Source organism: Phragmites australis, chromosome 1 (genome assembly GCF_958298935.1).
Source record: "Phragmites australis chromosome 1, lpPhrAust1.1, whole genome shotgun sequence".
Classification (NCBI taxonomy): domain Eukaryota; kingdom Viridiplantae; phylum Streptophyta; class Magnoliopsida; order Poales; family Poaceae; genus Phragmites; species Phragmites australis.
The window spans coordinates 10,022,163-10,035,080 of NC_084921.1; the positions used below are offsets into that span (position 1 = coordinate 10,022,163).

A 12,918-nucleotide genomic window follows, 5' to 3' on the forward strand; every position below is an offset into this window, starting at 1 on the left:
AATGGAGTTCTTCATTACCATAAGAGAAAACGGTTCGAATGCTCCTACTTTTCAGTAATTGCATCATATTTTTTCTTAAATTCATCATAATTCTCCATTGAATGGCGGGAGCAATGGGGGCGTCAACCCTGAGTGCATAATCAACGTCCAGAACACTAAGGACAACCATTACTTTAGCTTTCCAAACAAAAAATTTATTCCTTGTGAGCTCCTCTGTGCCGTTAATGGTGGTGGCATCGGTGGAAGTATTAAGAGCTGAAAGAAAATTTTGAGACAGATTAGAACATTATCGTAAAGTAATATTTGTATGAAAATAACTCTATATTGGTCTGATTAAAATCATAAAAAAAAACTCAATTCCAATCCATATCATTGTTAGGAAGAAAACAGGAAAAAAATTAATAAATACATAAATGACACATGATTATAATTAACGTTAGTCAGTATGGAACCACAGGCAAATAACATCAAAATTCTCTAAATAATTTTTCCGTTGGTTCTAATTTATTCAGATAAATATTTATAAATTTTGGTGCATAAAATATCATTATTTGAGTCACATTAGTCAATTAAATCAGTGCATAAAAGGAAAACATTGAATTCACTAGGAAACTCACGTCAGAGAAATAACCTTAAATTTTGGTACATTAAAAATTTATTTATTTGGACCATATACATTAAGAATTCTAGTGGTTTAAAATAAAAAACGTTAAAGAATTCACTGGAAAACTAGATTAAATAAAAGAGCCCATAAACCTTAAGGAGATAGGGCCGCAGCCCACTTCTGCAAGCGGCCCAACCAACTGCACCGGCCCGTTCTTTTTTCTGCATGGATGGGGTCTCACAAGGATCTTTCTGGACAGGGTTCTATAGAATTTACTTCCGGAGGGACATGGAGGGAGAGAGAGAGAGAGAGAGAGAGAGAGAAGTCGTAACAACGCCACCATGGGTCGACTCGCTGGGGCGCACGTGCAACTGCGGTTGTGCGCGGCTCCATCGAGCCGGTCAGTGGTGGTTTCGTGAAGGCAACCTCCGCGCGTGGCGAGAAGGAGACATGCTCCGTTAGACCTCCGACACGCGCAAGGAGAAGGGGACGATGAAAGGAGGTCCGAACGGAGGATCCACGTGCGCGACCAAGAGGCGGAGGACCCGCCGTAGAAGAAGAAGAAGAAGAAGAAGAAGAAGAGGGCTCCGGCGGACCTAAAAGCTACGAGAAGCACCATATGCCGTAAGTTCTCCTCATCTCTCCTTTAGTCTAGGGTTACTGATTGGGGGTTGCTTCTAAGGTTAGGGATTTAGAGCTAATTTGTGGTTTTGGGGATTAAGAGATTGCCTTAGGGTTGTTCAAAACATTCGATTTCCCCTCCTTACTGCTGTCCAAAACTAAAAGAGCCCCGGCCAAGCCCTAATTGACTGGACCGGAGCCCAAATCATCCCAAAATGAGCCAATAAGCACATAAACACATACATGTATGATTAGAAGCTAATCAGAGCCTAATTCATGAACTTATGGGCATAAAAGTCGCCTAATTGCACTGATCCGAGTCTAAATGGCTTTAAAACATGAATTTATGCACATAATTGTGACATAAACTCACTGATCAGCCCTAATTTGATATGAAAACCGGCTAATTATGTACAGCTCATTCAAGGATGATCAATCCTTGTACTGCAGCTTGTGCCATTCACTGTCGTTGTAGCTTCTAGCCTAGCCCAGAAAATGTGAACACTTGGTTTACCAAGTCCGTCCATGCGTTGCCTTGCCATTTCGTAACATTCCTACTTGCAGATCTGATACTACTAACTTAACAGTGTAAGTTGCAACCAACTAGGGCATAACAGTATTTGAGACCACGTCCATTCAATCATTCCACCTTGCAGCACAGCACGGCCACTACTGAGAAAACAAAGAGTTTTCTAATCATATGACCTCCTCTCAATCATATCGTCATGTCAAAGTGAAGCATTGTTAATCATATATATGACCAATTCCTACCCGATGATGTATCTTTTGGCGCTCGAGTGGACGTGTCGGTTCGTCACTGCATAAAACCGTTTGAAATGGAAGCCACCTTTCAGTGTAATTGTGTATTGATGGGTATATTTTTGGGCAAGCCTAATGATAGGCTGTGGACTGATCGGACTATCCCGTCCGATGCGTCCGGACATTCGAGTTACAGTGTTTTCGATTGAAGAAACAACGAAAATATTTCTAGTTTTCCCATGCTAGTGGGAGACGGTGTCGTGAGGATTTGTAAGCTGGGGTATGTATGTCCACCTTTCTGATTACTGAAAATGTTTGTTGGGGTGTAGACGAAGCTGTTTCCACTAATATGACAAAAAAAAGAACTTGCACGCTGGCATTTCCACTAACAGGGCAAGCAAACAACGTGTAGACGAAGCGGTATTGATGATGGATTCATAACGTTTGTCCCCTCGATACCCCCTAGATTCTTCACCCCAACTAACAGGTGTGCCAGCAAAAACCGACCAAACCTGACGAGCAAAGTCAGTGCAATCTCCAAGCAGGAAATGCATGACATGACTGCTATATTTTCAACTCTCGCAGCTAGCAGAACTCTGAACTCGCCGTCAGCAGTGACAGGTGTAAAGGGCCCACCTGTCAGTGACCGTCAGCGCCGCTCTTGATCATGTTGTAATCTCACGCCATGCGCATGCGTACGTGCATCGTCATGCAGGGACCGAGTCCGTGGTCATCGAAGCCGCGCGAGAGCTGCACGCTGGTGGTGGTCGTGCTCGAGAACTAGCTCAGGAAGGCATGCCTGGCAGCGACGACCGTCAGCTCCTCCCCGAGGACGACAAAGCCTGAGGATCCGGAGCCGTACAAGAAGGAGAAGCGCCATCTCTGACATGCCAAGAAGCCAGTTTTTGCAGTTGCTTCCATATGTTTCTACCGCATATCGGTAAAAATGGAAAAATAGATAATATACGCTACCGTATTTGCTAATATGCTCCACCAACGGTTTGTCATTTCAGCTCCTTGTATCGTGCTCGTGCCCAGGAGTAGTGTACTAGCTAGTTGCTAGCTTATCACATGCATGCCCCATATGATTTGGTATCACATTGTTTCACTTCCCCATGTGTTATTTTTCATCCTTCGACTCTATTCATAACAGACCGGGACAAATTGAAGAAACAACGAAAATATTTATAGTTTTCGCATGCTAGTGGGAGACTCCCAGGGATGGTGTCGTGAGGATTTGTAAGCTGGGGATGTATGCCCACCTTTCTGATTACTGAAAATGTTTAGACGAAGCGGTTTCCACTAATATGACAAAAAAAAAACTTGCGCGCCGGCATTTCCACTAACAGGGCAAGCAAACAACGTGTAGACGAAGCGGTTTTGATGATGGATTCATAATGTTTGTCCCTTCGATACCCCGTATATTCTTCACCCCAACTAACAGGTGTACCAGGAAAAACCGACCAGACCTGACGAGCAAAGTCTGTGCAATCTCCAAGCAAAAAATTTGGCTAACCACTGTTCAGCTATCAGTTGCAACCTCCTGCGGTTAGAAAGAGGATTATAGTAGTATAAATTACCTCGACAAGCTTATACACTTGCGGAGCACAAGTGTGTATATATAGTATATTCCTACGACCAGGTCCCAGCCAATGGCACGGTGGCAGCTGCTGTATTGCCGAGTTGACTTGCAGAGTTGCCACCTTATATGAAGAGCCTAGGATTAGACAAGAATCCTGTAGAATTCCAGTCCAGCAGCAGAGTCTCCTTTCCCAGAGACACAAAACTAAGAGTCTGCATCGAAACCAGGGGTGTCATCAGCTCACAATGTCCAAGGTCCGTGATCATGCTTTTGTTTCTGCAAATTACTTCTGATCATGAACCATCTGTTGTGAGTGTTTGTGTTGTCGCTTACCTATTGTAGAAGACGGTGGTCAGAGCTGATCTCATCGGCAAGAAATGCACGAGTGAGATCCTGGCAGCTGTTGCCACGATCAAAGGTATCTACCTATCTATCGAGCAATGTGTGCGTACGAACAAAATGGGCTAACACCATGTCGTGACTCGTGACCGTCCTCCAGGGATCAAGTCGATGGAAGTTGATCATGACAAGTGCACGCTGACGGTGGTCGGCGTCGTCGACCCGGTGCGTATCGCGGTGGCGCTCAAGAAGAAGGGCTTCGCCGCGACCATCGTCAGCGTGGAGGACGACAAGCCCAAGGAGGAGGAGAAGGACCCCTGCAAGGAGGCGTGCGAGAAGCTCTGCAAGGAGAAGTGCGACAAGGCCTGCTGCCAGGAGTGCAAGGAGAAGTGCGAGAAGGCGTGCATGGAGAAATGCGAGAAGTTCTGCAAGGGGAAGTGCGAGTGGTGCGACAAGGGGTGCTCCTGCAGCAGCGGCACGAGGAGGCCCGGCTGCTACTACACCCCCTGTGCCAAGCCCGGCTGCTACAGCTGCTACGGCAGGCCTGTGGCCTATGGCGGCTACTGCTACGAAGAGCGATCACCAGCAGGAGAATGCACCATCCAGTAGGGTGTGCAGATTCCCCGTGAGTGCAGTATATTGTTGTGACTTTGCTGATGAATTTCACCATGAAACTTGTTTCATTTTTAATGGTTTCCCTTTTCTTTTGTTATTATGCACATGTTCTTTTGTTACGCTGGGGGCAGAGTATTTCTTTCTTTAGTCTGTAAAATGAATCAGATTTGGCTCTTCAACCGGTGTGGTACAATGAATCACATCGGCCGCATAGAATGAGTCATGGCTGCAGTACAGAGATCGCTGAAAAAGGTCACAAACATTTAACAAGAGAACAATTTAGTTTCACCGTCTCATTCAATGACAAATTTTGTAAGCTGAATGTTCAGAAAGAATAAAAGTCATGGTGCCTTTGTAAGGCCATTTGAATGTTAAAAGGTATTCAAAAGAAAATTCTCTAAACCGACCAAAAACATGGCACGATGCAATTGGTGAATACAAAAAGTCACCAAGTAAGAATAGAATAAAAGCAATCATCCACCACGATAGCCCAAAGCATCATAATATTCCAGGTAACACTAGTCTTTTATAATCAAAACAAAACACCAAGCACACAAACAAAAAGTCACCAAGTAAATATAAAGATATGGTTATTAATTAAATGGTTGTTATATTTTTTTTCAATTTCCATGCTTTTGCTCACTCCGACAACCTACGAAGGTTACTCAAGCTAAAATGAAAAAATAGTATAATAAACCTCATGATTCAAAGCTAAAGAGGTTACTATGGAACCTATGCACTGCATTCTATCATATTATGAGACTAATCATGTCTGACAATAAAATGGATTACAGGAAACGACAACCTTGATCGCTATTCCATCTACACATCAAAGTTCCCAGCCTCTAACTTTATGACAACCACAAGCAACTAAGCTAAATCCAAGTATAATTAGAAGTTTATAACACAGCAACTCTGTATACTCCGGCTCCAAAGCCGCCCTATCCAACAGCAGAAATCCAAGGCAAATAGATACTCTCTGTTCTTGATAAAACAAGGCAACCTGCGAGACTCTGACGAGAACACTGTGGAAGAAGATAGCTAATCAACCTTCCGATGACCTGAGCTCTTCTAGAGCAGTGGTGACCTGCTCCCGGACAAGCTCAATCCTCTCCAGGTAAACCTCAAGCTCCAGAATCTGTTGCTGCCTCCACTTCTCATCATCGGGCACCCCAGGGTTCAGGCCGTCAACCCCAAAGCCAAAGCAAAGAATATCGGCACCACCATTGCCGCCAAACCCCAGTCGAGTCTGCCCAGCAACAGCGACGGAGCTGATGAGATCCCTCAGTAGCGGTGATAGGATAGTCCGCACAGCCTCCTCAGTGGCACCACAGGCAGTCACTGGCGCTGGAAGAGATGCCACCACCGGAGGTGGCGGTGCAATGGCCGGCGCCAAATTCTCTATAGCTACAACAAGCGGCTCATGAACCACATCGTTTAGCATCAGCGCAGACGTGGCAGCCAATGCTGGCGCCTCCAGCTCTTGCACCGTCTTCCTCCGGACGCGTCGCCCTCCCCTGCCCCTCGGCGTGGGCGCAGACGCGCTCCCGCCGCCAACATCCTCCACTGCACCAGACAGCACCCCTGGTGTCGTCGCCACTACGGCGGCGGCGGGGTTGATGTCGTCCTCGTCCGAAGCGTCGCCCCCGCCAGCGACGTCGCGCCTGAACGCAGGCCACCAGATGTGTCGCGCGACGTCGTAGATGGCGCCCTCGTGCGCGCTCCTGAAGGCGAACGCGGCGCCCTGCGCGGCCATGCGAGCCGCGCAGACGCGGTACTTCTTCTTGAGGCGGCGCAGCTTCTCGATCAGCTGGTTCTTGGTGAAGTCAAAGGAGAGCCGCTGCCGTAGCTCCTCGTAGAAGGGGCCCGTGTCGTACTGGTGCGACGCGAACGTGGTGCCCCGGCGCGCCGTGAAGTTAAGGAACCCGCGCAGGATGAGTAGCTCCTCCTCGTCCGTCCACAGCCGCTGGAACAGCCGTCTCGAGTCCTCCGTCGCGGCGGCGGCCCCCTGCGGCTGAGGCGGCGGCGGAACTGCGCCGGTGGGTTCCGGGGCCGGAGGGGGAGGTGGGGCCGATGTGGCGTCGGGGAGGGGTGCGGCGAGATCGGAATTGGAGGCGTCGGTGTCAGTGCCCTCATCATCGTCGCCGCCGGAGGAGGTGGCGGCGGGATCGTCGGGCATGGCTGGGTCGGGGTCGGGGTTTGGGGTTGGGAACTTGGATTGGATTGGGAGGGGTTTGGTTGGAATCGGGTGCCCGATAGGATTCGCCCGTTTGGTGGTTTTAGAGATTCTGACTCGGTTCTCCCTCGCCAGCATGCAAGGCGAACCCCCACCGGCCAGCATACTCGCCCTCGGCGTCGTACAAGAACCCTCCCTGGCCGGCGTACGCGGCGTATACTCCCTGGTCGGCGTACCCAGCGAAGCCTTCCTCGCCGGCCTACACCTCATCGGCGCCAGCGTACACAACGAAGCCTTCCTCGCCGGCCTACACCTCGTCGGCGGGGTAGACTCCCTCGTCGGCGCACCCTCCGGTGTGCCTTCGTCAGCTGCAGCAGCACGCCGGTGGATGCGTCTCCTCTTGGCCATCTAGTCGGGTGCGCAGTAAAGAAGTCCAAGGCAGGCGAAGGAGCCCGGGGTTCGTGCCGCGTGGAGGAGACGACGGCGTGTCGATGAAGGAGCCAAGGGTGCCACGTGGAGGAGGCTGACGACGTGTCGGTGGAGGAGCTCGGGGTCGTGGCAGCGAGATGGGGGAGAGGATGAGGCGGTAGGTGCACATCGAAGACGCGACGGCGGCGGCGTGACTGGTTTGGCGTCGGTGGCGGCGGGAGCGCGTGAAGGAGCACTACCGGAAACGATGTGTATGCCGAGTGCTATATATCGGGCACTCGGTAAACAACCACCTACGTCGAGTGCCGGATGAAAGCACTTGGCAAATAAATAGGTACTCGGTAAATACATCAAAAAATACTTGATAAACCATAGCACTCGGCAAAATTGAGAACAAACACTCGGCGAATTCGGACACTCGGCAAACAACGCGCCACGTGTCCCTCCGTTCGGCGGCTAACGGCGAGTCACCCCTTTGCCGAGTGTCGTCTAACGGACACTCGGCAAACAATGTGTTTGCCGAGTGCTCGATATTAAGCACTCGGCAAACCTTTTTTTTATTTATTTCCTTTTTGGTCTCCTTTTGTTCTCTTTTCTTTCTCGTAATAACAACCAACCAAAGGCCGCCACATCGATTCCGATACTACTACAGTATGATTTAAGAATGATATTGTTATGAACTTGGAGTTAGAATTCAGTCGTGCTTCAAGATTGAGATGCAGCAGATGTGGACTCCTGGGAGCGGCCCTTGGAATCAGTTGTGCTCTGAAAGAGAATAACAATTCTTCTTCCTTGCCTTAAAAAAGGAATTTTCAATGCTTGCCAAGTGGAAGAAGCAAAAGTAGATTAGCTTGACACACTAAGCTGCCCTTCTGATCTATGGGTTTTGCTTGGTTCATCGTTAAGTGCATCAGAGGAGGTAGCTGGTAGCATAGTGAGAAGTGGTGGAACAAAAAAGCGACTTCATTTGGCGATTCTTGGATGGATAACATGTTTGCTATGTTCCATTGAAATCTAACTTTATGGACAACTCTTTTTCATAAGAAATTATTTGATGGATATAAGTCAAATTTGATCTGCAAGTACATAAAATAACGAACAAAAATGGGTAGAAAAATATGAGACTTGCCATAGTGTCATGATATGATACGTAGAGGCCGAGATAAAAAATTGAGAAGGTTTCGCAAAAGTTGTCACGTACGATGCTTAGAAACCGAAGCATCTCCGAGGAAGAATCGTGGTTTCGAGAGGGAACGAATCAGATTTAAATCCGAAGTGACGTTTGAATCGTCGTTTGACCTTGAAACTTTTTTTACACTCAACATACAACATAGCATATTCGATGTTAAAATTTGGCATTTTTCTGGGTCAGTTTGCTATTTTTAATTCATTAAGTGCATTTCTAGGCTTTTAATGGATATAAGTCAAATTTGATCTGCAAGTACATGAAATAATGAACAAAAATGGGTAGAAAAATCATATTCATGTTTTTGAGTCTATTTTTAGGCCTTACCCAATAAATGAAAAGAAATTTGAAACATCTGGGCGGCAACACTCAACCAGCAACATGTAGCTTATTGGTTTTTTAATTCTAAAAAAAGCAAACGAAGTCAGAAAAACATGAGACTTGCCATAGTGGCATGATATGATACGTAGAGGCTGAGATAAAAAATTGAGAAGGTTTCGCAAAAGTTGTCATGTACGATGCTTAGAAATTGAAGCATCTCCACGAAGAATTGTGGTTTCGAGAGGGAACGGATTAGGTTTGAATCCGAAGTGACGTTTGAATCATCGTTTGATCTTGAAACTTTTTCTACACTCAACATACAACATAGCATATTCGATGTTAAAATTTGGTATTTTTCTGGGTCCGTTTGCTATTTTTAATTCATTAAGTGCATTTCTAGGCTTTTAATAGATATAAGTCAAATTTGATCTGCAAGTACATGAAATAATGAACAAAAATGGGTAGAAAAATCATATTCATGTTGTTGAGTCTATTTTTAGGCCATACCCAAGAAATGAAAAGAAATTTGAAACATCTGGGCGGCAACACTCGACCAGCAACATGTAGCTTATTGGTTTTTTAATTCTAAAAAAAGCAAACGAAGTCAGAAAAACATGAGACTTGCCATAGTGGCATGATATGATACATAGAGGTTGAGATAAAAAATTGAGAAGGTTTCGCAAAAGTTGTCACGTACGATGCTTACAAATCGAAGCATCTCCCACGAAGAATCGTGGTTTCGAGAGGGAACGGATTAGGTTTGAACCCGAAGTGACGTTTGAATCGTCGTTTGACCTTGAAACTTTTTCTACACTCAACATACAACATAGCATATTTGATGTTAAAATTTGGTATTTTTCTCGGTCCGTTTGCTATTTCTAATTCATTTAGTGAATATGTAGTCAAAAAAAATTTCAGGTGTTTGCCGAGTGTCTTTGTTTTACACTCGGCAAACCACTTGTTTGCCGAGTGCCTTGCTCTCACACTCGGCAAACCAGTGGTTTGCCGAGTGTCCTAGATTCGACACTCGGCAAAGATTTCACACTCGGCAAAGCAGCGAATATAGGGTTTCCCCACCCCGCGCGCGGGGACAGATCGAAAACTATCCCACGCGCGACTACCCTCCTGCCGCCGCCGCCTCGGCCCGCCCCCGCCCCCCGTCCGCCGCCTCGGCCCGCCCCCGCCCCCCGTCCGCCGCCGCCTCAGCCCGCCGCTGCCGCCGCCGCCAGCACCGCCGCCTCGGCCCGCCCCCCCCCCCCCCCGGCCGCCAGCGCCGCCGCCAGCGCTCCCGCGCCCATCCCACGCCGCGCCCCTCCGCCGCCAGGGCCGCCTCGGCCCGCCGCTGCCGCGCCCCTGCGGGCCGCCGCCGCCTCGGCCCGCGGCCCTGCACCGCCTTCGCCGCCGCCCCCTCTCCGCCGCCGCCTCGGCCCGCCGCTGCCGCCGCCGGCAGCGCCCCCGCCCCCCCTCCGCCGGCACCTCGGCCCTCCGCCTCGGCTGCCGCGCGCTGCCCGACGTCGCCTCCCCCGCGCCGGCCAGCGCCACCCCACGCCGCCCCCCCTCCGACGCCCGGGTATAAGGTACCGCTTGCTCATTATGAATTGGTCGACTGCAAAATGCTCATTAGCTGTTGATTTGAGTACCATTTCAGTGATTGGTACTGATTTGTAGCTGTTCGAATTGGACGGCCATCTCAACTAATTAATCCTCCTAATTAAGTGTAATGCATACAGCATACCATGTCTATATATAGGCGCTTCGTGTCTTCTTGTCATATGGATGCTTAAGTGCCTAGTTATCAAGTGAAACATTCTACATTCCTCTCTTCCTCCAACCAGGCCGGGCACCTGCAAAGCATGCATCATGTGTCCGCTACATCAGGTGAGCCAGCCTCGCTTTAATCATAGGGACAAAAAAACAAGGCGAGTGCTGAGTAGCGTGATTATAGCAAAAGAGCAAAGCACAGCCTAGGACCATGAACCTACCTATACCATCTTGCTGCATATATCGGAGGGCATACATATGTAGGTTCTCACATTATTCTCTCTAGCTAGTTAGGTGATGAACAAGCAATCTGATGGAACGGTTAACAAGTTTTTTTACCTAACAACCTGGCTAGCTTAGCTAGGTGGAGATATTTGGCTAGCTTTGTGATGAGTGGTAGTAACTGGTAGAGATATTGCAGGACATTCCCATATAAGGTATGGTTTAAGAAAAGGGAAAACAAACAGGTTAAGAAACGACTAAGACGCAGACTAGAGTTTTGGAGAAGGGTAGAGAGAAATCAGTCACGCAGCTAGCAAAGCCACAAGGCTACAACTAGATCTGCACGCAGGACCACTTCCAAACACAAGCCCTGCTATTTGCACAACTTAGTGATCTTTTCATGAATTGAAACAAGCAGAAGAAGCCAGTATTAAGCCTTTTAGATTCTTACCCCATAAAGGAAGTAACAAACGCATGTGTCAAAGGCAACAACAAAAAACAGGGGATAATTAGTACACAGAATACCCTTTTAGAGACGGTGGCACCTAAAAAGAAACAGGGGATAATTAGTTGGTGTAGTTGATGGGAGGCGAGGAGGGAAAAAAACAAACAAAAGGGAGGCCCTTTAATCAAAAGATGCTAACTGCTTGTGGAGAGAATGTCTTTTGGTTCCTTTGGCTACAAGTCATATGCATGTCTTCTCAGGCTCAAAGTTCAGCAGCTATATCCCTCATAGCTACGCGATTCACCTTAATTATTTGCATTCATACACTGAAAAACAAATATAACTCATTTTACTTTGTGATGGATGAGTGTATTATATACGTATTAAGACCACTACTAGAGTACTGACTTTGATTGAAGCTAGAATAACCATAAAGTGTATTTTCCTTTTGGTGGTTTAGTTTGATTTAAAATCAGAACCATGCCAACTAAAGTGATAAGAGTTATTTCCAGAAATACTAAAGCTATACACTCCACAAAGTGTGTATTTTCTTGAACTGAATGCGCGCTTTGATTTGATTTCTCTCTCGAAAAGAAAGGGAAAAAACTGCAAGTTTTGTGCATGTCGCGTAACCTATGCGTCTCCCGTTTGAAAGAGTTATGGTTACAAATATGCAAGTCTTTGCATATCTATAACCGTAACTGTTTCGAATTGTCCACGTTTTTTGGACAGCCCGAGGATGTGTAGATTGGGTTCGTTTCAATGCTCTACTCCGATCCGAGACAGAGTTTCGGCAGTGTCTCCCCGTTGTTCTCCGGATACACATTCTCTTGGCTTTGTTGCTGAGACGTGTATTTGGAGAACAGCGGGGAGGTGCTGCCAAAATTCTGTCTCGGATCGGAGTAGAGCATGGAAACGGCCCAATCTACACATCGTCGGGTGGGATTAGGACCTATCTTTACCTATTAGATAGTTTGATGCATGCCGATTCCCTCTTATGATCAAACACAAATATTTGATTTTTATATTACTTGCTGAATAAAAAATATTATATGTGTATGTTTCCCAATATGTTAGAGGATGGATGATCGTGAGTGGATGTACACTGGCCGCTCTAGTCAGGGTTTTTTGACCGATGAATGGATCCAGAAGACCGATGCGTTCTTGGAATTAGCATTTGCTAGGCCTAAGGGACCTCGTGGAACTTGGTGCCCCTGCAGTATTTGTGCAAACACGCGTCAACAAACAAAGGAGGTCATGGGTCAACACCTTTGTAAGAATGGGTTTATGCCACACTATACCCGATGGACCTACCATGGTGAGTCCGAACGTGCCAGAGAGGAGGTGGTGCGTCAACGCACCAATGACTATGATGTCGGGGTCGGAGACATGCTAGATGACTTCCATGACGCACATTTTAATGAAGCACGTATGGAGGAAGTGCCGGAGTCAACCGCAAAGGCCTTTTATGATATGTTGTCTACGGCGCAGCAACCCCTTCACGGGCATTGCAAGGTTTCTCAACTGGATGCCATCGGACGCCTAATGGCTATCAAGTCCCAGTTTAGCGGCAGCCGAGAATCCTTCGATGCAATGCTGACAGTTGTTGGTAGCCTTCTCCCGGAAGGTCACATTCTGCCAAAGAGCATGTACGAGTCGAAGAAAGTCCTCCGTGCACTTAAGATGCCATATGAGCAGATACATGCTTGTCCAAAGGGATGCATCTTATTTAGGAAAGAACACGCGGACGCAAAGTACTGTGTGAAGTGCAATTCCTCTAGGTATCTTGAGGTAGACTCTGGTGATGGTCAGAAGAGGCAGCTCGCAATCCCCGTGAAGATCCTTCGGTATCTTCCAT

At 47.5% G+C, this 12,918-nt stretch overlaps 2 protein-coding genes across 2 annotated transcripts; one reads left to right on the forward strand and one right to left on the reverse strand.

The window, feature by feature from the left end:
- Positions 1-3,739: 3,739 nt before the first annotated feature.
- Positions 3,740-4,782, forward strand: LOC133887624 (heavy metal-associated isoprenylated plant protein 16-like). The gene is made up of 3 exons (XM_062327576.1): positions 3,740-3,820; positions 3,909-3,984; positions 4,066-4,782. The coding sequence occupies exons 1-3, from the start codon at positions 3,812-3,814 to the stop codon at positions 4,512-4,514; spliced, it is 534 nt and encodes a 177-aa protein (XP_062183560.1). The 5' UTR covers positions 3,740-3,811; the 3' UTR covers positions 4,515-4,782.
- A 311-nt stretch (positions 4,783-5,093) lies between these two features.
- LOC133908946 (probable transcription factor At3g04930) lies at positions 5,094-6,818 on the reverse strand. Its single transcript, XM_062351184.1, has one exon. The coding sequence runs from the start codon at positions 6,697-6,699 to the stop codon at positions 5,566-5,568; it is 1,134 nt and encodes a 377-aa protein (XP_062207168.1). The 5' UTR covers positions 6,700-6,818; the 3' UTR covers positions 5,094-5,565.
- Between the last annotated feature and the right edge of the window lie 6,100 nt (positions 6,819-12,918).